Source organism: Peromyscus californicus, unplaced genomic scaffold (genome assembly GCF_007827085.1).
Source record: "Peromyscus californicus insignis strain IS unplaced genomic scaffold, ASM782708v3 Scaffold_4__1_contigs__length_199733344, whole genome shotgun sequence".
Lineage (NCBI taxonomy): Eukaryota > Metazoa > Chordata > Mammalia > Rodentia > Cricetidae > Peromyscus > Peromyscus californicus.
Window position 1 is genome coordinate 87082164 of NW_026294562.1, and position 25697 is coordinate 87107860.

General features: G+C 39.1%; 1 protein-coding gene and 1 pseudogene across 3 annotated transcripts in view; one reads left to right on the top strand and one right to left on the bottom strand.

The window, feature by feature from the left end:
* Positions 1-25697, top strand: part of Pik3c2a (phosphatidylinositol-4-phosphate 3-kinase catalytic subunit type 2 alpha) — a 112625-nt gene that overhangs the window by 15149 nt on the left and 71779 nt on the right. For 2 of the 3 annotated variants that reach the window (XM_052763111.1, XM_052763113.1), the window contains one exon: positions 8028-9137. In XM_052763111.1, the coding sequence (XP_052619071.1) occupies positions 8088-9137 (1050 nt within the window). In that variant the 5' untranslated portion in view covers positions 8028-8087. Of the gene's footprint in view, positions 1-4992; positions 5095-8027; positions 9138-25697 lie in introns of all 3 variants that reach the window. The other variant, XM_052763112.1, reaches the window with a different exon arrangement.
* On the bottom strand, positions 4104-4751 carry LOC128125576 (40S ribosomal protein S13-like; annotated as a pseudogene).

Consider the following 25697-nt stretch of genomic DNA (forward strand, 5'->3'; position numbering starts at 1 on the left):
CTTAATGTATGTACCCCAAACATTATGAAAATTTCATATGGGTTGTAGATTTTGAACCAAGCTAGGGAGGCCTTCTGTATGCAGTAGCTATACATAAACTCTGCTCTTATGACTTTTCTTACACCTAAATATATTTTAAAAAAATTTTTTTTGTTGTTGTTTTGTTTTTCCAGACAAGGTTTCTCTGTGTAGAGCCCTGACCATCCTTGAACTCAACTCTGTAGACCAAGCTGGTCTCAAACTCACAGAGATCTGCCTGCTTCTGCCTCCTGAGTCCTGGGACTAAAGGTGTGTGCCACCACCGCCCTGCTTAAAAAATTTTTTATGGCTATGAGTATTTTGCCTGCATGCATGCATGCATGTGCACCTGTTGCATGCCTGGTGCCCTCAGAGACCAAAAGAAAGCATTGGATCCCTTGGAACTAGCATTCGAGCTAGTTGTAAGTCACATGTGGGTTCTGGGAATCGAACCTAGGTCTTATGCAAAAGCAACTAGTGTTTTTAACTGCTAAATCATCTCTCCAGCCACCACCTATAGAATGCGTTGATTGTGAATGCATTCTTTGTGTGTGGGTGTGTATATTTGTGCATGCTTATACAGAGGTGTGTCATGAGCTGCTTTTCTTTTTCACTTTCCCACCTTATTTTGAGGGATAAAAGTTTTTACTGAGCCTGAATCAGGCTCCCTGTTTATGCTGGGTTGGCTGGTTAACAAACTTCTGGTGTCTGTTTATATCCACCCCAATGTTCTGGTTATAGGCATATGCTACCATGCTCAGTTTTGGTTTTTCAAGATGGTTTCTCTGTGTACCCCTGGCTGTCCTAGAACTCACTTTGTAGACCAAGCTAGCCTCAAACTCACAGAGATCTGCTTGCTTCTGCCTCACAAGTGCTGGGACTAAAGGCGTGTGCCACCATGCTCTGCTCCATGCTCAGTTTTTACGTGGATGCTAGGGATTTGAACTCGGGTCCTCTTTCTGAGCGAGTACTCTTACCCACTGAGCCATCTCTCCAGCCATAAATACATTGTTTATAGAATGTTAAGTTTATAATTCTAGAATATTGTTAATTAGAAGTTACATACTTTAAAACTACAAAGGTTATGAAGAGGGCTGGGTTTAGAGCTCAGTGGTAAAGCAGTTGCTTTACATGTCTTTGGTTTGATTTCTTGTGCTGCAAAAAAATAAAAATTATAATAAGTTACTAAAGATAAGATAGCTTTTATGTAGAGACCACAGATTATCTTTAGACTTAAATAAAAAGAAAATCTGTTCTCTTCCCAAATAATAAACATTTTAATTGCTTTTCTGGCTTGAGGAAAGAGTTAGCTGTTGGGAACTGTTTCATTATAATACATCCCATTAATGTGCAAAGGGTATGATGCTTGTTTGCCTTTTTCCCCCCTAAACCTTTCCTTTTAAACTATGATTCTGAACTCTGTGCACATGTGACTAGTTTGCTGGGTATGGTGATGCAGGGCTCTAATCCCAGTAGCACGGACCTGTAATCTCAGCACTTGGAAGAGAGAGGCAGGAGGATTAGAAATTAATCTTTAGCTACATAGTATGTTCAAGTCTGGCCTCTGCTAGGTGAAACTCTGTATCAAAGAACCTAAAACAAAGGTAAACTAGTTCACTTGTGATGAGTAAGTATAAAATAAACATAAAATTTCAAAGATTCAGTACTAAAAGAAGAAAAACCTCTACTCATTTTTATTTTGATTATTTGTAATGTGATAATTTAGATATATTATGTAGCTAGAGTTTTCCTCTCAGATTAACATCCCTCCAATCTCAGAAACAAATCATAAACTAGCACATGTTTCTGAGAGAAATATTAGAAGGCATTATTCTGAGTGGTCACCAGCCATCCATATTATACAAGAACAGGCACAACAACTGATGATCTTCCAAAGACACCAACAGCTCTACCTTTAAAATGGTTAACAGACAAGCCTGTATGGGTCCAGCAATGGCCTTTAACAACAGAGAAACTACAGGCTTTAGAAGAGCTGGTAGAAGAACAGTTAAATGCTCAGCATATTGAAGAATCAACCAGCCCTTGGAATTCTCCTGTATTTGTTATTAAAAAGAAATCTGGTAAATGGAGAATGGTAACAGACCTTAGAGCAATTAACAAAGTAATTCAGCCAAGAGAGCTCTCCGAAAAGGAGCCTACTTCCTGTCTGTTCATCTTTATATAGACTGTCTGTTCTGCCTTCTTATTGGTTGTAAACCCAAACACATGACTGCTTCGTCACGTCACTGCCTGTATGTACAGCCCTCCAGGTCCTTTATGGTATTGAGATTAAAGGCGTGTGTCTCCAGTGTTGGCTGTATCCTTGAACACAGAAATCTACCTGTCTACCAAGTGCTGGGATTAAAGGCGTGCGCCACCACCGCCATGCTTTTGCTATGGCTCTAATAGCTCTGACCCCCCAGGCAACTTTATTTATTAACATACAATTAAAATCACATTTCAGTACAAGTAAAATACCACCACAATATTAGAATAAAATATATTGTTAAAAATATTTCATCCACTTGTTTTTATTAATAAAATTGTTAAAAATATTAAAATGTCATTTAAATTCTGTGCATTCTGTGTCTTCCATTTTCTCTTTTTGTGACAAATTAGTGCTTAATGCCAAAGTCCTTGGCTTCCCTTTTAAATGAGTTCTCCCTTCCAATGAATCAGAGATAAAATATTCTCTTTTTATCTATTGGTATTTCAGTCTTTAACAGAGATGGAACAACTATTTTTAGTTCTCTGTTGCCATATTCCTTCTAGTTTTCAAGATAATTGCCTCTCCCTACTTATTCTAAACCCAACCATGTGATTTTTTTTTTCCCCAGTAAAAGGTGAATTGTTAATAAATGAGCTCTTTTTGCCTGATTTATGTTTTCTAGTTTGAGCTTCTCTTTAATAAAAGGAAGAGTATATCTGGTCATTAGAAATCTGATTGTAGAAGCAAGGGAAAATTCTTGCCCTCAGTGAAATTATGAATGTGCCTGTCATTTGTTTTTTTGATGGTAAATTAATTGATAAATTGTGAATATTATAACTAAATAGCAGTGTTAACTGACTCATGATAGGACTGAAGCAAAATTTACCAGTGCAGGAAAAAATAGTTCAAGAATGAGGAAGAAATTTGATATTTATGATGGATAGATTATGATGATTTAAGCCTATACTGGTTCCAAGTAATTTAAAAGTATATCATGTAAATTAGTAGTGCTTGGATTCATTCCACACTTGCTACCTGCTCTAAGTTTATTTTTATTTTACTTTTTAAATTTATTTATTTTATGAGTATGAATGCTTTGTCTGCATGTATGTATGCATACCATGTGTATGCCTGGTGCCTTGGAGATCAGAAGAGGGTGTTGGATCACCTGGAACTATAGCTATAGATGGTTGTGAATTCTGAAAACCAAACCCAGGTCTTCTGAAAGAACAAGTGCTCTTAACTGCTGTGCCATTTTTCCAGCACCTACCTGCTCTAACTTTAGGCATATTATGTAACTGTGCTTATGTTTCTTCATTTGTGAACCAGAAATATTAGCAATAGAACTTTGTAAATTTTGTGAGAATTACATTGCTTATATACTATGTGACAGATGGCATCTATGTATCTCTAGCTCTACATAGATAGAAATAATGTAGGTACTTAATATGATTTTTATCAAGCATTAGTACTTACAATTTCCATAAATGGGGGGGGGGGGGTGGAGACCAGAAGTCAACCTTGGGTAATCTTCCTCAAGTGCTCTTCATCTTCTTTTTGAGACAGGGTCACTCACTGGAAATTAGCTCTTTAGGCTAGGCTGGCTGACTAGTGAGCACTGGGGATCCATCTACCTGCAACCACCTCTTCAGTGCTGGGATCACAAGCCTGTGCAACCATGCTGGGTTTTTACATGGATGCTGGGGGTCAAACTTAGGCCCTTGTGGCAAGCACTTTACCGACTGAGCTGCCTTCCCAGATTCATAATTTTATTTCAAATAGTGGTATAATCGGTTCCATATCATTGTCATATTAGAATCATGTCTGGGTTTTTTTTTTTTTTTTTTTTTTTTTTTTTTTTTTTTTTTTTTTTTGGTTTTTCGAGACAGGGTTTCTCTGTGTAGCTTTGCGCCTTTCCTGGATCTTGCGCTGTAGACCAGGCTGGCCTCGAACTCACAGAGATCCGCCTGCCTCTGCCTCCCGAGTGCTGGGATTAAAGGCGTGCGCCACCACCGCCCGGCCATGTCTGGGTTTTTTAAGTGATTTTATTGCTTGAGTAGTTAAGACAGATTTATGCCACTAGTGCAGAGATCATGGATGACTCATACTTCCATTTGAAGGGAGGACCTGCTTAGTTTTATGATGACAAGCCAATGAAATTCATCTGTCTATCACAGTCAGGCAGAATTTAGCATCATCATCCTTTCTCATCCTCAAGATGCTTTCAGACAACAACTGCTTTCTTAATCAAATGGTACAGATCCTTAGGAAGATCAGGGGCAAGGCCTTTGAACTTGAGGATTCTTAAAATTTTATTACCAGTTACAAAACAGACCTCTGGCACACCATGAGCCCCTCATGATCACACCAGTTTCTGAGGCTGTCAGGCTTTTCTTGGCCAGTTTGTAAGTCTGATCTTACACTGTCAGATGTCACCTTCAGCTGGGTTGGGGATGTAGGCAGTAGAGCAGTAGAGCAGAGCCAACTGGGACAGGCCCTTCCAAGGAGCCTGCATGCAAATCATGATGGCAACTGACAGCAAAGAAAATTGTGTCTGTTGTTGAGCTACAACCATTGCTTCTTCATTTTCTTAGGTATCTTGTTTGTGTGTATATGACAGTTTAGAAGACAACCTGCAAGAATTGGCTTTCTCTTCAGGAACTGGCTTTTTCTTTCAACCATGTGGGTACTGAGAATTTAACTTGAGTTGGCAGGTTTGGCTGTAGGTACCTTAACCCACTGGCCCTGTTCTTGTTTTTTGACAGAGTCTTGCTATATAGTACAAGCTGGACTGGGAACTCATGGCTGGCCTCCTCTGGAGCTCTCTAGAACATCATCCTTGGTGTTCAGGGAACCACCCATGCTTGGCTAAGTATCTTGAATTGTTAAGATCAGAAAGCATTTAGATGAGTAACAAGACTGACTTGTTTTATTTTTCCTGAAGCTTAAATTTAAATTGTAAATGAATGTCTAGGAGCTTTTAAATTAATTCTTTTGTTTTAGAGTATACAAATAGTGTCAAAAAGTTGATTGACTGAGGCTGGGCGGTGGTGGCGCACGCCTTTAATCCCAGCACTCGGGAGTCAGAGCCAGGCAGATCTCTATGCGGCCAGCCTGGGCTACAGAGTGAGTTCCAGGAAAGGCGCAAAGCTACACAGAGAAACCCTGTCTCAAAAAACAAAAACAAAAACAAACAAAAAAACAAACAACAAAAAAAGTTGATTGACTGGTGTAATTGCCCTATTTTAGAGAATTTTAAAGTAGCTACAGCCTCTGTGATCAAAGGGTTACCGTGAAAGTTAGTGATAAATATTGCATTATATCTTTTATCTGGCATTTTTTTAATTTTATTTTATTTTATTTTATTTTATTTTTTTTTTTGGTTTTTCGAGACAGGGTTTCTCTGTGTAGCTTTGCGCCTTTCCTGGAACTCACTCTGTAGCCCAGGCTGGCTTCGAACTCGCAGAGATCCGCCTGCCCCTGCCTCCCGAGTGCTGGGATTAAAGGTGTGCACCACCACTGCCTGGCTTTAATTTTGTATTTTTAAAATTAAAATGAGGGACATTGAAACATTTTCATTGCAAAAGATTGTATAGCTCCTTCTTTCCTTCCTTCCTTTTTTAATTAAAAAAAACAAGACAATTACTTAGGGGCTAGTGAGATGTCTCAGTGGTTTAAAAGCACTTGTTCTTGCAAAGGACCTAAGTTCCATTCTCAGCACCTGCATGGCAACTCACAAACATCTGTGACTCCAACTCCAGAGGATCCAATGCTTTTTGCTGACCTCCATGGGTACCAGGCATACATGTGGTGCACAAACATACATGCAGGAAAAACATATGGATAAAAATGATAACAATAAAATTAATAAGAATTAAAAGTTTTATTTTATGTGTATGAGTGTTTTGTATATATGTATGTATACCACTTTAGTACCTGGTATACTCAGAGTGCCAGAAAAGGGCATTGGATCCTCTGGAACTAGAGTTACAGTTAGTTGTGAGCCATCCTCTTGGTGCTAAGAATTGAACCTGGGTCCTCCAGAAGAGCAGCCAGTGCTTTTAACCACTGAGCCATTATTCTAGCACCCTTCCCCCATTTTTTTTTTTTGACAGCTCCATGTTTTTTGTTTTCCTTTTCTTCAAAAATAGATTCTTTTCTTCACATAATTTGTCCTAGTTACAATTTCCCCTCTCTCTATTTCTTCCAGTTCCTCCTCATCTCCCCTCCCATCTGAATAACTCCCTTTCTGTCTCTCATTAGAAAACAACATAAAATATAAGATAAAACAAAAACCCATCACATCAGGGTTGGACAAGACAAAGAAATAGAAGAAAAGGCACAGGAATCAGAGGACAGAGTCTCATGTTAACCCAGATTGGCCTTGAACTCATATGTAGCTGTGGATGATCTTGAATTCTTGATTCTTCTGTCTCTATCTGTCTTAATCATATATAATACATATATATATAATACATAATATATATAGTAATATATATATATATATAAAAAACTGTTAAGGAGAAGACTTCAAATAAACTAATTCTCTTTCCTGGATAAAAATAAAGATTTTAAGGTAAGTATAGTATTGATTTAACTGCAAATAAATAGAAGGGTAATCAAAACTGTAGATGGATTTTCCTTTGGGCTTCCAGCTCACACACAAAAAAAATGACACAGAGACTTCTTATTAATTATGAAAGCTCAGCCTTAGCTTAGGCTTGTTTCTAACTGGCTCTGATAACTTAAATTAACCCATTTCTATTCATTTACATGCTGCCACGTGGCTTGTGGCTTTTACCTCTCCTCCTGCATATCCTATTTTCTCTTCATCCAATTAGCAATTCTCTTTTTTCTTCCCAGAGCTCTCTCAGTCTAGAATTCCTGCTTATACCTCCTGCCTACCTATTTGCCATTTAGCTTTTTATTAAACCAATAACAGTGACATGTCTTTACACAGTGTAAGCAAATACCTTGCAACCCAAAACTTTGTGATGAATTGAAGTATGATAAAATATTTGAGTGGAATATTACAACTTTTTATAATTTTAAAACTTGCCCTACTGTTCTAAGCTTTGATACTTTACACATTTTAAACATTTCTGGAGTTTTAAAAAAAGTTTCAGTAAGTTTTTTATAGATTTTGATCAATAAGAGTTGTTTATTTTAAGAAGTTTGTTCTTGAGCAGTGTAATAAATAGCTAAAGATCATGACTATTTTGACTTTTTAGTTGCATAATCATAAGCCCTGCCTTGGAAATATGTGGATGGTGCTTAAAGTCATTTCATGCCAGAAATAAAGCCAGTGTGCCACTGGTAAATGACAGGCGTTGTGACAGCTGACATGAAGCCCCTTTAACTTCACTTACTCTGCCAAGTATTTTGATAACTCAGGAAGTGGGGTAAAGTGTATATGTTTCAGTGTCTTCTGAACCCAACAGTGGATAAGGTGTTAACATGCTTTTCCATTAGAATTTCATGAAACCTTTTATTGTATTTTATTGGTGTGTATTTTTGCAAATGGCTTCAAAAATTAAGTAATATGGGGTAGGTTTTATTTAACTTATTTATTTATTTATTTATTTATTTTTGAAATGGCATGTTACTATGTATCCCTGACTGACCTGGAACTCACTATATAAACCATTCTGGCCTCAAACTCAAAGAGATCTGCCTGCCTCTTCCCCTTAGGTGCTGAAATTAAAGGCTTTTGCCACCACACCCAGTAGGAATAGGTTTAAACAAAATAAATTTGTATTTAGAAAAACTAACTGAGTGTTATGTTTATTTTTATGTATAGATCCTGGTATTTTGGAAGCTATAAGAAAAAAGATTAAGAGGTTTGGTCTGTTTTGTGGACATGGCTCAGATTTCCAACAACAATGAATTTAAACAATGTTCATCTTCACATCCGGAACCAACAAGAACCAAAGATGTGGACAAAGCAGAAGCATTACAGATGGAAGCAGAGGCCTTAGCAAAACTGCAGAAGGATAGACAAATGACTGACAGTCCTAGAGGCTTTGAGCTGTCTAGCAGCACTAGACAAAGAACACAAGGTTTTAACAAACAGGATTATGATCTCATGGTATTTCCTGAGTCGGATTCGCAAAAAAGAGCAGTAGATATTGATGTAGAAAAACTCACCCAAGCTGAACTTGAGAAGATATTGCTGGATGACAGTTTTGAGACTAGAAAAACCCCTGTATTGCCAGTTACTCCTGTTCTGAGCCCTTCATTTTCAGCACAGCTGTATCTTAGACCTACTGTTCAAAGAGGACAGTGGCCCCCTGGATTATCTGGGCCTTCCACATATACTTTACCTTCTATTTATCCTTCAGCATACAGTAAACAGGCCACATTCCAGAATGGCTTCAATCCAAGGATGCCTAGTTTTCCGTCTACAGAACCTATGTATTTAAGACTTCCGGGACAGTCTCCATATTTTTCATATCCTTTGCCATCTTCCACACCATTTCATCCACAAGGAAGTTTACCAATCTATCGGCCACTAGTTAGTCCTGACATGGCCAAACTATTTGACAAAATAGCAAGTACATCAGAATTTTTAAAAAATGGGAAAGCAAGGACTGATTTGGAGTTAGCAAATTCGAAAGCTTCAGTCTGCAATCTACAGGTATCTCCAAAGTCTGAAGACATCAGTAAATTTGACTGGTTAGACTTGGATCCTCTAAGTAAGCCTAAGGTGGACAGTGTGGAGGTGTTAGAATATGAAGAAGAGAAGAAGAATCCAGCTTTGCTAGCAGAGGATCCTTGGGATGCTGTTCTTCTTGAAGAGAGATCTCCAGCAAGTTGTTACCTAGAAAGAAAGGTGAATGGAAAATACCTTTCTGGAGCAACTGTAACAAGAAGCCAGTCTTTAAACATTCGAACAGCTCAAGTATCTCAGGTATAGTCTCTGCTTGCTAACTTCTTAAATTCAGTAGGAAAACAGAGTACATCTTTGTGTGAATCATTTGTTGAGGGAGGGAAGTTTTTTTAATCTTGCTTTTTGTTGCCTCCAAGGCTGCTATGGTTCTTTTGTTGTGTGGCTAAAGATTAAATGTGATTAGGTCAACTGAAAAATTGCTTATTTTTTTTGTAAGACTATAAATAAAAACCTAGTTAAGCCTGTCTAGTAGCACTCACCTCTAATCCCAGCACTCAGGAGGCAGAGGCAAGTGGATCCCTGTGAGTTTGAGGCCAGCCTGTTCTACATAGTGATTACCAGGCTAGCCAGGGCTACATAGAGAGACCTTGTCTTAAAACACAAACAAACAAGCAAGATCAGCCTAGTTGAAGATCTGTCATCACTGAGGTGAATTGAAGATATTCTTGGTCTTTCTGTAATATCTTGTATGTGAACCTTTTTTTCCCTCTTATTTTCAGGGCAAGCAAGGAATTTTGTCTGTCATCCATTATACAAATTTGAACAATTTTCTTTTGTTCTTAATCATGAAAGACACAAAGAAAAACATAACTTCAGAGAGCCAGGAAAAGGGCCATTTAAAGGCTTTTCCTTAAATACCTATATTGATTGATAAAGGAGAAGAATGGAGTGGTAGGGTAAAGGTTATTACTAGTTTATGTGTTTTTTTTAATTCTGGGGTGTTTTTTTAATTAGGATTTTTTTAAAGATTTACTTTTATTTTATATGTGTGGGTGTTTTGCCTGCTTGGATATCTGTGTCTCACATATGTTCAGTGCATGTGGAGGCCAGAAAAGGGCATCAGAATTACAGACAGTTGTGAGACACCATGTGGGTGCTAGGAACTGAACCTAGTCATTGGTAAGAGCATCTAGTGCTCTCCATCTCCATTATTTGAGACAAGTCTCAAACTGGCCTCAAATTTGGAATGGTCCTCCCACTAGAGCCTGCCAAAGTGCTGGGATTATAGATGTGAGACACTGTTGGTTAAGGGGTAACTGGAATAGTATATCTTTGCTCAAAAAAGAGTCAAGCACAGTTAGGAGTTTTCCTTTACAAACAAACCATTCCAAATATTATATCTGTAGATCTCGGAAATGTTTAAGGATGAAAAAAAGCACCCATGCATGGTAGCTCATACCTTTAATATAAGCACTTGAGAAGCAGAGGCTGACAAATCTGAGTCTGAGGTTAGCCTGGTCTGTATAGCAGTTTCCAGGTCCACCAGGACTACATGGTGAGAGTTCGCCTCAAAAAGAGCAGGGGGTGCAATATACTTGAGTGATCATATGGTTATTTGTGTATAGTTTGTTGTTTTGTTTGGTTTTGGTTGTAGAGTCTCTCTCACTGTGTAACACAGGCTGGCCTTGAACTCATGCCCTTCATTCCTCAGCCTTCTAAGGATTGCTATTTCAGACAGGGGCTGATGTACCCAACTATGTGTACTGTTTTCCATAACATTTCACCGTTTACATTCCTACCAGTGACATATATGAAAGTTCAGCTTTCTCTATGTTCCAACACTTAATATTTTTCATTTTTTATGTTGATGATTATTCTTTAATGGCTTTTGTTTGCTTTTCTATGGTACTATGGATCAAACCCAGGGTCTTATGGAAGCTTAGCAAGCTTTCTACCACTGAACTATACTGTAGTTCTCCATTTTATGTTTTTACTGGCCATTTTATCTTTTACTGTCCTTTTGGGGTGAAATACAAACACAAACATTTTGTTGGCCTGTTTGTTTATTTGTATGAGAAAGAGTCTCACTCTATAGAACTCTCTGTGTATCTCCTACTGGCCTCAAACTGTTAGCAATCCTCCTGCTTCAGCTTCCCAAATACTGGGATTACAGGCATAAGTCATCATGTCATGCTGAGAAATATCTATTTAAAATCTTCGTCTACTTCTTTAAAAAATGAATTATTCTGCCGGGCAGTGGTAGTGCACGCCTTTAATCCCAGCACTCAGGAGGCAGAGGCAGGCAGATCTCTGTGAATTTGAGGATAGCCTGATCTACGGAGCAAGTTCCAGAACAGTCAGGGCTAAACAGAGAAACCCTGTCTTGAAAAACCAAAAAAAAAAAAAAAAAAAAAAAGATTTATTCATAGTAGCCTTATTCATAAAGATTCAAAGTAGAAGCAGCCCAGATGTTGAACTGATGAATAGGTTAACAAATGTGGTGTATCTATACTATGGCATATTTTTTTCTTAGAAAAAAATGAAGAAATCCTGATACTTATATAAACCTTGAAAATATGCTAAGTATGGGATTGAGGGTTTAGCTCAGTGGTAAAGTGCTTGAGCAAGGCTCTCTGGGTTTATTGCCCACTAGCAGGAAAAACAAACAAAACTGATTGAAAGAAACTAGATCTAAAAATTCATACATTCATACATCAAATGTCTATAATCTAAGAGTTATTAGGAGTCTCAGTCAGGAGGATTGCCACAAATTCTGAGGCCAGTTTAAATTAATAGTGAGTGCTAGACCAGCCAGAGTTAAGACCTTGTTTCAGAACAAACAACAAAAATCTCCACTGTCCATATATTGTATAATTCCATTTATATGACACATTCTTAAGAGGCAAGTGAGGCTGGAGAAATGGCTCAGTGGTTTAGAACACTGGCTGCTCTTTCAGAGGACCTGGGTTCAATTCCCAGCAACTATATGGTGATCCACAATGGTCTGTAATTCCATTCCCAGGGAATCTGATGCCTTCTTCTGGCTTCTAGAGGTATGAGGCATGCACATGATGCACAACATATATGCAGACAAAGCACCTGTATGTATTAAATGAAATAAGGAATTATGTTATTATTTTGATATAATACTGATATTATAGTTAAGTCAGTTCTTGTAAGATAGATAGATAGACAGATAGATAGATAGATAGATAGATAGATAGATAGATAGATAGATAGATAAATGAATTTGTAAATGGGCCAGCAGGTGGGCATGTTTGTCGCCAAGCCTGATGACCTTGATGATGAAGTTATACATGGTAGAAAGAGATTATATTTCCTCATGTTGCTCTCTAATCTCCACATGCACACTGTAAGTAGTGTGTGAGCACACACCAAATTAATTAATGTAGTTATTTTATATGATTTGTAAATGAAATTACTTGTAACTTTAATATCAAGTGAGGTGTTGTGGTAGGGAGAGTTATGAGTGAAATAAGATTGGCTTCATGTTAATAGTTGTTGAAGCCAGATACCTAGGCATTTTATATTATTTTCCTTTTGTGTGTATTTCAGATTTTCCATAGTAACATTTTATTAGTTCAAAGGAAGGAAGAGAATTACTTTGTTAGAAGCAAAGATCTGGTGTCAGGAAGTTTTAGACTTACTAAGCTCCTTGTTACAGAAGATACTCAAACATGTACTCTTTAGGTCTGCTTGTATGTCATTGTGTCCTGCAAAGTTTAGGCCACTCAATTCTGATTTAGGGTTAGGGTGAAAGAATGTGGAATTTGAGGGGAAAGATAGTTTTTCAAAATTTCTCCTAAATGGTCCTGATGATGCCTGACTCCCTTGGACTCTCTTGATGGAAGACTTGAAAGTTTCCTCATGCCTTAGGAGTCTATGAAGCTGGGAGTAGGGCAAGAAAAATAGCAAACTAGAACACACTGAGAATAGTTTAAGTCCCCTAAACCCATAGTTAGATTGCAAAGACTGGTCACTTTCTAGTCTTTCCTTTGATGAGGGAAGGAGTATGATATTTATTCATGTTTGCCCAAGTGAATCTTCTCCTGCTTGTTTTAAATATTTTTTCCTCTTCAAATGTACCATCAATACTATCCTGATAATTTCTCTATGTGTTTCCCTTCAAAAAGCATCCTCTAGGAATAATGGAATGGATAGTTTCCTAAATATAAGGTTTGTCCCTGTCTGAGCTCTCTGGTCAAGTGGTTGTCACAAACTTCAGGGATTAACTATTGGAACTATTCCACATAAGCAGAGTTTGTTGTTTCTGTGTCTTGTTGGTGACAAGAATTGACCCTAAGGCGTCACAGCTGCTAGGCAAGTGTTCTATGACTGAACTGCATCCCTAACCCTTTTTTTTTTTTTTTTAATTTTTCTCACTCTAGCTCAGGCAGGCCTCAGACTTGTGGCTATCGCTTTCCTCAGCTTCCTAAGTGATTACAAGTGTGAACCATCACACCTGACTTTGGCCAGTGTCAGATGTTTTAAATTAGTTAAATTGGGGAAGGATTAAAGAAAAAAGGAAACAAGTTAATGAGAACTATTGGTCAAAGCCAAGCAGGTAAAAGTAGTATAATTGGCCAGCTGATGAGTTAGAAAAGGAGCCGACCTTGGTAGTTCTGAGCATACACAGCTTGACTAGTAGCACACCATATGCCATGAAGTAGTTTAGCCTACCTGCCAGGCCTTAGAGTAACTGAACCGTGACTGAAGAGGCATAATGTTGTTTATGATTCTTTTGTACCTGACTCTATTGGAGCGTATTCTGAGAGGGATACCAGTAAATGAGTGTCATAAAAAGAAAAGACAGGCCAGGTGGTGGTGGCTCACTCCTTTAATCCCAGCACTCAGGAGGCAGAGCCAGGTGGATCTCTGTGAGTTCAAGGCCAGCCTGGGCTAAAAAAGAAAGGACAGTAGTCTTCAGAATCTTTAGGCATCTGGAAATTGTTGAAAAAATTACATTTTTCCCAGAAGAGGACAGTATTAATTATGTTTAAAGTCATTTTCTTGGATCTGAGGGGATTTTGTTTTGGTCTTTTTGAGGTAGTCTTGCTAGGTAGCCCTGGATGGCCTTGCTATATAGTCCAGGCAGGCCTGGAACTTGATCCTCCTGTCTGTACCTCCGCAGTGCTGGGATTAACAGACTTGCACTACCATGCCTGGCCTTGATCTACATTTCTTCATCTATGAAATAGTTATACTAGGTAATTTCTGAGATCCCTTTTGGGAATGATATTTAAAATGTGGAAAGTTGCCATTTAAAAGAGGATGATAATCTTTTTGGTAGTTTTCTTTGTTAGTGTGATAGTTGTGTCCATGCTAGGGATTGAAGACAGTGCCTTGTACATGCTGTTGAGCTGCATCTCTTAGGAGGTTTTGTATTTTGAATGTATATTTTCAAACTAATGCATAGAATAGGATCCCTGAAAGGTATGGTGTTCCTGTAAAGCAAGATGAAATAGTAGTATACCAAATTTTTAATGCTTTAAATGTTTTAAGTTTTCCTTTGTGCATGTTAAGTAAAATAGTTTGTGCTAGACTTGAATTGAGACAAGTGCTCACTGCTTAAAGTTATATTTTATAGAAAAATCCTAAAATCAAATAAATTCTACTTTTTTTCCCCTGTAAATTGAGAATTTAGTTTAGTATAGTTCAGTATCCCAAAAAGTAGAATATTTTCAGATGGGGAAGAAAATCAAGTAGGCAAGTTTGATATCTAATTATCTATAAGGAATCTATAAATAGCTATTTCATAATAGTGACTCAGGTTGCAAACATAAATATTAGAAGCCTTCAATCAGAGTTTGATGTGCAAACTTACAAATACTACAGAAATGATTTTTTTTATTAAATATTAAAAATTTGAGATTTCATTTACTGTTTATTTGTGCATATGTGTGCATGAGTGTTTTCAGGAGATTGCATATAGGACTACTATATGGATCCCATGTATCGAACTCAAGTGGCTAGCCTTGGCAACAAGCACCTTTACCTTCTAAGTCATCTTAGCTATGCCTTGCTAATTTTTTTGAGATAGGGCCTTGAGATGTAGCTCAGGCTAGCCTCAATCTTTCTCCAGATGTCAAGATCTTATACTGTTTGTGAGATCTTATACTGATTGTACATGTACAAGAAGAAAAGTTGGGGGCTGGCAAGATTAACAACATGAATTTAATACCCAGAACCTGTGTAAAGATTGAGAGAACTGACCCCACAGTGTTATCCTCTGACCTCCACACATGCACAGTTACACTCATACAGACACAGACACACACACACACACACACACACACACACACACACACACACACACACACAGACATCATACACATGCACTGTAATAACAAAAGAAAAGAAAAGAAAGTTTGGTTTATGTAGTCCAAAAGGTAAAGAGAACACCAATAACAGACCAACTTTGGAAGTCATTGGCCTGGGACTTTCACATACTCACAAACATTCATCTATGTCTACTTACAAGTATTTCCTTGCAGCTCATGCTTTCTGTTGGGAAACAGCATTGCAGTGCCTATTCTCATAATTGCTGTGTGTACTTACATGTTCATTTCCTGTTAGAAATTCTGTGTATTACAAACCCCACTCTAAAGGGCATTTTTCTTCTCACTCAGCAGGCTTACTTCCTGTTTCCTCTTAGTGTCTTTTGTTTGGTTAATAATAATCTAAATACTTAAGGGCAGTTTTTGTGTATGACCAAAACCAGGAAAAGGACTAGCATTAAAAAGATCTTTTGGTATTTTAACCTTAAATCAAACTGGTGGTTAATAACTATTTTAGCTAGTTTGAACAGATTTCAGAGATTTTAGTGGTGAGATTAGATGACTTTCATAAAAGGGATTTTGTAAGTAGGGTATGATAATCTAAAATATTTGGATCTAGAGAGATGGCTCCATGGTTAAAAGCATTTGTTGCTCTCCAGAAGACCTAGTTTTTTGTTGAATATTAGTTGAAGATGTGTTATATTATTTATGCTATGGAACTTGTTTTTTTTGTTTTTTTTTTTTTTTTCAATACAAGGTTTCTCTGTGTGGTTTTGATGCCTGGCCTAGATCTCACTCTGTAGACCAGGCTGCAACTCACAGAGATCCGCCTGGCTCTGCCTCCTGAGTGCTGGGATTAAAAGAGTGCGCTACCACACACCCCCCCCCCCAACATATGGAACATTTTTTAATGATGCAAAGATGTGTTGCATTCTTTTATGTTGCATTTGTCTAACTCTGTGAAGCTGTTACTTTGACTGTCTAAAACACCTGATGGTCTAATAAAGAGTTGAATGGCCAATAGCTACGCAGGAGAAAGGATAGGTGGGGCTTGCAGGCAGAGAGAATAAATAGGAAGAGAAATCTGGGAAGAGAGATTGAGAATTGGGAGGAGAGGAGGACTCCAGAGGCTGGCCACCCAGTTACACAGCAAGCCATGGAGTAAGTAAAGAAAGGTATGTAGAGAAAGATAAAAGCCCAGAGGCAAAAGATAGATGGGATAATTTAAGAAAAGCTGGCTAGAAATATGTGCAGAGTGCCTAGGTCAGTTCCATTTAGGCTTCCTGGTTTTTGGTTCAGTCTCTGTGATCCCCGATGAGCCCAGGTTAGTTGATTCTGTGAGTTTTCTTGTGGTGCCCTTAACCCCTCTAGCTCCTACAATCCCTTTCTCTTCCTCTTCTGCAGGATTCCCCATATTCTGCCTAATGTTTGGCTGGCAACATTCTATTTTTAAAAATAAAAATGTAGTTTTATAAATGTGGATACTGGATGTTTCTGAAAGTTTATTGTATTAAGAGTCTAACTTTATATATTATTGGCAGAATGTCTGGCATGAATTTCATTTTATTCCTTTTGTTTATTTGAGGCAAGGTCTCATTATAGCTTTGAACTCACCATGTGTCGGAAGCTGGACTTAAACTCCTGATCTTACCCCTTGTACCTCCTAAATGCTGGGATTATAGGCATGTATCAATGTGCCATTAATTTTCTTACCTTTTTTCCCCTCATTTTTCTCTCATTAATTTTACAGAAGGACAGTTCAAAATGTTCTTATTTTATAGCTGACCACATTTAATAATTTACATCTTTGAAAAATTAAATATAAATTGTAGAGACCCACGGAGGTTTCCTAGTGAGAACTTACTCAGGGTCCGAGAATCTGAGCTTGCTTTACCCAGCAGGGCTGCATAAGGGGATGATTTGACCATGGGCATGGTTACCAGGTATTTAGAAGGGTCTACACTTGGCTGTGCAGTGTACTTTGATCTAGCAAGGGGGAGGTCTTTTGCCCCACCCCTTGGCATTGTTATAAAAAGCCCTTTTGAAGAGGCAGAAGGGGCTGTTGGGTTTTGATCCAGGTCCTCCTGAAGCTATCCTGTGTTTCTGTCTTTCTCCTCTTTGCTATTTTTCTATCTAATATTTTCTTATCCCCCCTCTTCTCTTCATAAGAACCCTGGAAAAGGTGGGAGCTAGCCTCCCACAGATGGCACCAGAACTTGGAACTTGGGTGCAGAGGAAATAAGTGAGAATAGGGAGTACCACTGAAGCAATTGGGCATGTCCAGTTATGAGTTAAGGTTAAAGTGGTGGTATTTTATTCTTTTGGAGCAAAAACTGTATATAGATAAAGCAAAGCGACTAAAAGTTGAGCTGAAGCAAGTAATAAAAGTTAGGCTGCAGCAAGTGTCTCTCTCTAAGTTTTCTCTTTCGTGCTCTCTCAATTTCTGTCTCTAAAATTAAGTGAAAATACAGGGTTAGGTATATGGATATTGTGTGGCTTAATAGGAAGGAATTTCGGGTAAGAGTAGAATTTTTCTACTGCCAGATCTGGTGCACAGAAAACATCATCCAACAACAAGCAGCCACTACAGACTTAGCAGTCTGAGGAAGAGAAGCCGATATGGGGCAGGGAAATAGTAGACATATGTTTGAGTATTCACTTGTAGAGAGTTTGAAAACTAGATAAGTTAAGGTAGAACAGCAATAAGTACAGCAGTTCTTGGAGTTCATATAGGAACTGTGTCCTTGATTTTCCAACTATGGGACTCTGGACTCCTGGGGGAGAATTGGAGTCGAAATGCAACAATATTATGAGGAACATGGGCCAGAAAAAGATTCCAATGGAAGCTTTTGGCCTGTGGGCACTAATTTGGGACAGTTTAGATCTAAGTCCTGAGCAGCAGGGGGGAATTTTCCCTGAGGTGGACACGGACAAGACAAAACCCCCTGTTCCACCAGAGCTGCCACTAGATGGGAGCATTGTTAAAAAATTGTTCAATCGGGGTCAGTTCCCTCTTAGCCATGAAGCTGAGTTTAAGGAGCAAAAGTCTTGGGATGAGACAAGGGAGGAACTGAAGGGCTTGAGAGGCTTAGTAATTTCTTTCTCAAAAACTGGAAGCTCTTCAGGTCTCTCCTTCTCAGAAGGGTACTCATCTTCCTTCTGTAGGGGGCGGAATTAGACTCACCTTGGGAGTCGTCTATCAGAATGGCAAAGTTGCTCATAATTGCCCTGGCGCAAAAGCCTCCTTAACCATGGCAAGCCCTTGCTGCTAGTCCTGCCTTTCCTCTTCAAGCCAGTATTAGAGAAGCAACTAGCAGAGGGGAGGACGTGCGGATTTCAAATGTTCCCCATAATTGAACAGCAGGATGCCCAGGGAAATATCATGCAAGTGCATGCTCAGATTCCTTTTAAACAACTTAAAGAATTAAAAATGGCATGCAATCAATATGGCCCTATAGCTCCATTTACACAAGTGCTGTTAGAAAGCTTTGCTTTAAAGGCCTTGCCTGCCAGGGACTGGAAACAAATGGCCAGAGCTTGCCTGTCAGGTGGAGATTATTTGTTGTGGAAAATCTGGTTTGTGGAGCAATGTCAGGCCACAGTTGAAATAAATTGGGTCCAGCAGATTCCCATTACTTTTGATATGCTTGCCAGAGAAGGCCCTTATTGGGAGACAGATCAACAGTTAAATTTTGATGTGGCAGTGTATGCTCAGGTTAATGCAGCTGCCAAAAAGGCCTGGAATAAGCTTCCATCGTCTAGAAGACAGACTGAGGATTTATCAAAGACAAGATAAGGGCTTGATGAATTGTTTCAGGATTTTGTTTCTAGGCTAGTGCAAACAGCAGGCAGGCTAATTGGAGATTCAGAAGCTAGATTTTTACTTGTTAAAAAGCTCACCTATGAAAATGCTAAAGCTACTTGTCAAGCCACTTTGAGACCTTTTAGAAAGAAAGGAAACATCTCTGACTATATTTGACTTTGTTCAGATATAGGGCCTTTGTATAATCAGGGGATAGTCATGGCCGAGACATTACAGGGAAAAACAGTCAAGGATGTTCTTTTCCAACAAAGAAACTATGGTTCAAGACAAGGGAGAGCTGTTGGACCACCAGGAAGTTGCTTTGGGTGTGGCCAGATAGGACACCAGGTCAAGGGATGTCCTGAAAGGGGAAAAAGCTTAAGGGCAAATAAGAAATCAGTGTTGTGCCTGAGATGCAAAAGAGGGAAGCATTGGGCTAATAAATGTCTATCAAGGATGGATACCCAGGAAAATCCTTTTCAGGGAAATGGATGGAGGGACCAGCCCCAGGCCCCAACAAAGTAGATCTTTGGAGTAATTCTGCAAGCTGTCTCCCAGCAAAGAGATTTATTCAGGCCCTCTACTGAGCAACCAACCCCAGGCAATGCTGGATTAGATCTCAGCTCTTCCATCTATACAGTTTTGACTCCTGAAATGGGGATGCAGGCACTCCCTACTGGTATTTATTATGGACCTTTGCCGGACGGCACCATAGGGTTATTGTTGGGAAGAAGTAGTACCACGATGCAGGGGGTCTTTGTTTCTCCTGCAGCAATTGACACTGATTATGTGGGAGAAATTAAGGTAATGACTCATTCACCTAAGGGAATTTCTGTAATATAGACAGGCCAAAGACTTGCACAGTTAATTTTACCTCCTCAGGTGCAAACAAGAAATCCAGTTAAAAGTGATAAGAGAGGAGAAACTGGATTGGGTACAAGCCATAGGTCCACAGCATCCAGAACTAACTTTGTTATAAACGGAAAAAGTTTCTCAGGTCTTTTAGATACTGGTGCAGATCTGTCTGTTATCACTGCTAGTCAGTGGCCTTCCATGTGTTCAAAGATGGAAACTTACAGAGCTGAAAGGGTTTGGTCACACTCAGTGTCCTGAGCAGAGTAGCAATGAACTCTCCTGGAAAGATGAGGAAGGTCATGAAGGAACTTTTTGGCCATACATTGTCCCTCACTAGCCTGTAAATTTGTGGGGTAGAGATGTTATGAGCTGTATGGGAGTCTATTTGTATAGCCCCAATACACTCGTCACTAAACAGAAGATTCCTGACCAGAAGTTAGTGATGGTCAAATGTCATCCTTGCTCCTACAGAAAGGGCTAATAGGGATGGATTAGAGTATTTTTAGGAAGGGTCATTGAGCAGCCTGTACTCCATGCAGATTCTATAACTTGGAAATCTGACCATCCTATGTGCATAGATCAATGGCACCTAACAGAAGAAAAAATACAAGATGTCCAGCAGTTAGTACAGGAACAGTTGGGTGATGGCTCTTGTATATTATTAAAGGACCAGCCTTAATAATATACTTCCCAGGGGCTCAGAAGAGAAACTACGAACAGTGAGATTTATTTTCGGGAAAAGAATCTCAGCACACTGAACTTTTTAGTCTATTTGCTTTAATTCCTCAGGGATAAAATCCTGTCTACATAGCTTCAATTCTCGTACCTAGCTCCTTTCTTGCCTGATTTCTCTCTATATTTATCTACTTTCCCCTCTAAGTTCTATCTTAATTCTCTCACCTTAATTCTGCCTCATTTTGGTCCTTCTCATCTCATTCTTACCCAGCTAGTAATTCCCCATCTGGCTCTTCCTCATCTTCCATCTCGTCCACAAGTTCTTCACTCCTATCTTCCTCTCCATCTCCTTATATCTCTAAGTCCTCTCAATTCTCTGAGGTGTTCAGTTATAAACCCAAACAATGGCAATCCTCTGCCAGAGCATGGTCACCAGGCTTGAATTCTTATGGGGTCAGAAAGGCAGGTAAGAATTTTCCTCAGGCAGTGACTGTCAGGCTTTCTTTTACAACCAGAAAACGGAGTGGTTAAAGAAGGAGGTCAATTGAGAGCTAATGATCGGTTAGTATATCAAGAAGGGGATCTGTGTGCTCAGTCTACATTCCTAGAAGTGGTTAGGTAAGAATTTATGAGTCTATTAGTAAAGCTGTAAGAAAGGAAGGTCTCACCCTAAATTGCACAAGAAATAAAGCTGTCCGCCTGACCTAGGAGACAGGTATTGTTTCGTTTGGCCTTGGATGCTTAAGTCTGTTCTTAGTACAGAGGTATCTCTGATAAGGTACTTCTGTCCCTCCAGGGATGGTCCCGGCCAGATGCTGCTAATGACAGTAATTACAGGGAGACTTGAACTGGGGTTCTGGCTGTGCATAGCTGTCAGCGCAGAAAGTTATCTGAATATTCCATTAGTAGAGGGGAAATGGTGCCCAATAAATGATGAAAAAGCTACAATAGCATGAGAAACTCATAGGAGGAAACGGCTAATAATCAAAAGCCAAATATCATCAAGGCTCCTTGAGCCTCAGCTTGACCTCTGGAAGGCCCTTGGCTTCTTCCAGGTATTAGCTTTGTCATAATCAACTGAAATCCTACTTCATATATTTTTGTGGCTTGTAGCAGGTGGCCATATCGAACCTTCTAATTCTCCCTGGAATTCTATTTTCCTGATCAAGAAGAAATCAGGGAGATGGAGATTATTACAGAATTTAAGGAAAATTAATGAGACCATACAGACAATGGGAGCTTTGCAGCCTGGATTGCCTACTCCTACAGCCATACCAGAAGATACTTATAAAATTATTTTAGATTTGAAGGATTGTTTTTCTACCATCCCTTTGGTTCCCCAAGATTGTCAAAGACTTGCATTAAGCATTCCATCAGTTAACTTTAAAGAGCCCATGAAAAGATTTCATTGGAAGGTTTTGTTTGCCCCAGGGAACAGTCAGTAGCCCATTATGTCAGAAATTTGTGGCTCAGGCTGTCCAAAAGGTTAGAGATCAGTTTCAGCAAGTTTACATTATTCATTATATGGATGATACTTTGCTTGCATATAAAGACAAAGAAATTTTGCTTGACACCTGTGGATAGCTGTCTTACTCATGCAGGGTTAATTATCACTCCAGAGAAAGTGCAAAGACAGCTACCTTTTCAACATCTAGGATATATATTATACCCTAAGGAACTAAGACCTCAAGAATTGGAAATAAGAAAGGATAGGTTAAAAACTTTGAATGATTTTCAAAAGTTATTAGGGGACATTCAACGGTTGTGACCTTATTTAAAATTATCTAAAGGTGATTTGGAACCTTTAAGTGATATTTTAAACAGAGATAGTGATCCTAATTCACCCAGACAGTTAACTGAAGAAGGTAGACAGGTTCTTTTTTTTTTTCTTTTTTAAGATTTATTTATTTATTATATATATGTATGACTGCATACATGTATGCATGTATGACTGCAGGCCAGAAAAGGGCACCAAATCTCATTACAGATGGTTGTGAGCCACCATGTGGTTGCTGGGAATTGAGCTCAGGACCTCTGGAAGAGCAGTCAGTGCTGCTAACCTCTGAGCCATCTCTCCAGCCCAGAAGACAGGTTCTTTTGCAGGTTGGGAATACTATTTAGTATCACCAAGTACGTCATATTAATTATGATCTACCTTGGCATGCATATGTCTTGCCCACTAGACATACTCCTACAGCAGTATTAGGGCAAAATGGTCCTCTTTTATGGTTGCATCTTCCTGTTTCACCAGCTAAAGCATTAAATCCATGTTATGAAGCTGTAGCTTGTTTGGTACAGAAAAGCAGGATTGAATATAGACATTATTTTGGTAAAGAACCAAGTGTAATCAGGGTTCCTTTTACGAAACAGCAAATTGATTGGCTTTTTCAAAATAATGATTCTCGGGCAATTGCCTTTTCTTAGTTTTTAGGTCAAGTTGATAATTTCCAGTTGATCAATTGTTACAGTTCACTCAAATGCATTCATTTATATTTCCTAAGATTGTGATGAAATATCCTGTAAGAGATGCTATGCTAGTTTTTACTGATGGTTCTTTCAATGGGAGGGTTGTTTATCTTATCAATGGAAAAAACTACGTAGTACAAACAACCCTAGCTTCAGCACAGATAGTGGAATTATGGGCAGTGAATATGGTTTTCAGTTTCTTATAGATAGTTCATTTAATTTATATACAGATAGTCAGTATATTTTTAGAGCTCTTCAAGTTATAGAAACTGTTCTGTGTTTAGGGACTAGTAACAGTCAAGTTAGAATGCTGTTTCAACAAATTCAAGATGCTATTCACCAAAGAAAGCTACCATGCTTTATGGGTCACATTAGAGCTCATTCCAATCTTCCTGGTCCTTCAGCTGATGGTAATGCAACAGCTGACAAATTATCACGGATGATTGCCTTATCCCAAGTAGAAATAGCTCAACAGACACATGCTTTTCATCATCAAAATAGCAAAAGTCTAAGAAAGCAATTCAGTTTTACCAGGGAAGTTGCTCGACAGATACTTAAACAATGTGGGGTGTGTCCAAAGTATTTTCCTGCACCTTACTTGGGGGTAAACCCTCGAGGCCTTCTTCCTAATCATTTATGGCAAGTGGATGCCACTCATATTTTGGAATTTGGCAAGTTAAAATATGTACATGTAACCATCAACACTTATTCAGGGTTTTTAATGGCTAGTGTGCAATCTGGAGAAGCTACAAAGCATGTAATTGCTCATTGCTTGAAATATTTCTCCTCTATGGGGATACTAACAATTATTAAAACTGATAATGGTCCTGGATACAGTAGTAAAGCATTTCAAGAATTTTGTTTCCAATGGCAAATTGAGCATAAAACAGGCATTCCTTATAATCCTCAAGGACAAGGCATAGTGGAAAACCCATGGTAATCCCAAGATGCAGCTTCAAAAAATGAAGAGGGGGGAATTGTACCCTCAGTCACCACATAATGTATTGAATCATGCTCTTTTCGTTCTGAATTTTTTGAATGTGGATGTCCATGAGCAATCTGCCATGGATAGATTCAGGCATGATGGCACTTGAGCAACCTTTGCTCAGGTGAAATGGAATGATCCTTGCTCAGGATTATGGAAGGGTCCCAACCCTGTTTTAATATGGGGTCGAGGGCATGTTTGTGTTTTTTCACAAGATGAAAATGAAGCTTGATGGATGCCTGAGCACTTGGTGCAGTGCATGGAACAGAGAAATGTCAGCTCTGATGATACCGTAGCTGCTGACAATCCTCCAGAGGAGCTGAAGTGAGAGCAGCTGAACCAGTGTTCTTGATCCACTGATGTTCCATCCTGCAGTCTGGGGAAAGCAAGGGACTAAGGGGGCCCTCTAGACTGCTGAGAAGGAGTTTGGGACAAAGGTTTTGTCACCATTTGGTATTCAAGGACTGAGACTGTGAAAGCTGGAATGAAACGGAGCCCAGAGCCACATCACTTCTGGTTGCTAGCAGTAAACCAATGTGTGGCTCCTTTAAAAGACGGTTTCCCAATTCCTACTAGCTGAGCAGAAAGCTTTTTTAAGAGTTACAGCAGCTCAGTATGGTAATTCTACCTTTGCCCTAGGGCAGCTCTCCTAGGGAAAGCCTCTGTGGCTGAGAGTGAAGCTTCAGAGATGCTTGTTTGAACTAAGTTGAGTTGTTACACTCAGGGGAGCTGCAACAAATTGGGACTCCTCATATTTGGAACTGTTTGCCTAAAAGTCATTACGACTTGGATTGCTAAAAGGGACTTCAGGGCAGCTGACAAGCCAGGCCCTGATATTGGTCGTCAGTGGAACTTTAAGACTTACTAGAACTGACTTTTTTGAGCGTTTGCAAACCTCAGAAATGAAACTGTTTTGAGTTCACCTACAATTTTAACTGTGGTGACTCATGATTCATGTACCCTCTGTCTTGTTGGAAGAAAATGTAAATAATTCTGTTAAGAGATCTCTTTTTGAATGTTTGCTAAAGTTTGTAAAGTGTAAATAGTCCTATGGAGAGTTTGCTTTTGGATGTAAGTTTGTAAGAATTGTAAATATGTATAGTAATATTCATGCTAGAATTATGTTAGCCTGTTGATATTAATGAACCATGGTTTGGTGAAGCTAAGGGAGTCTTTAGTTTTGATGCAGTTTCATCAGGAGTTTATTGATTTATTTGATGTATCAGCATCAAGAGTTTATTGATTTAAAAAAGGACTTGATGCAGCTAAGGCTGTAATAGACATCTTAGAACCATTCCAAAAGGACATTCTATCTTGATCATCCTCTACTCCTTTACTGGGGGGTGTGGCAGCCATAGCGATTGCTGTGGTTGTTCCAGCTACTTGCAGGTGCTTAGTGGAGACCTGAATCAGTTCTGAGTTCTGAAAGCTCTGTACTTTCCCCTGCCAGAGTCAGAGATGGGTAAAGTCCTTCTTGCTAGCTGCCAACCTAAGACAGAGTATGCTTGATGGAAAGTGTATCTCCATGATGGGTAAGGCTGATTAGGGAAGAAGGACTACCTAAGGCAGGCACAGGCTATCTGAGGGGTCTGAGGGGCCCTTTAATATATTAAGAAGGGGGAGTTGTAGAGACTCACAGAGGTTTCCTAGTGAGAACTTACTCAGGGTCCGAGAATCTGAGCTTACTTTACCCAGCAGGGCTGCATAAGGGGATGCTTTGACCACGGGTGTGGTTACCAGGCGTTTAGAAGGGTCTACACTTGGCTGTGCAGTGTACT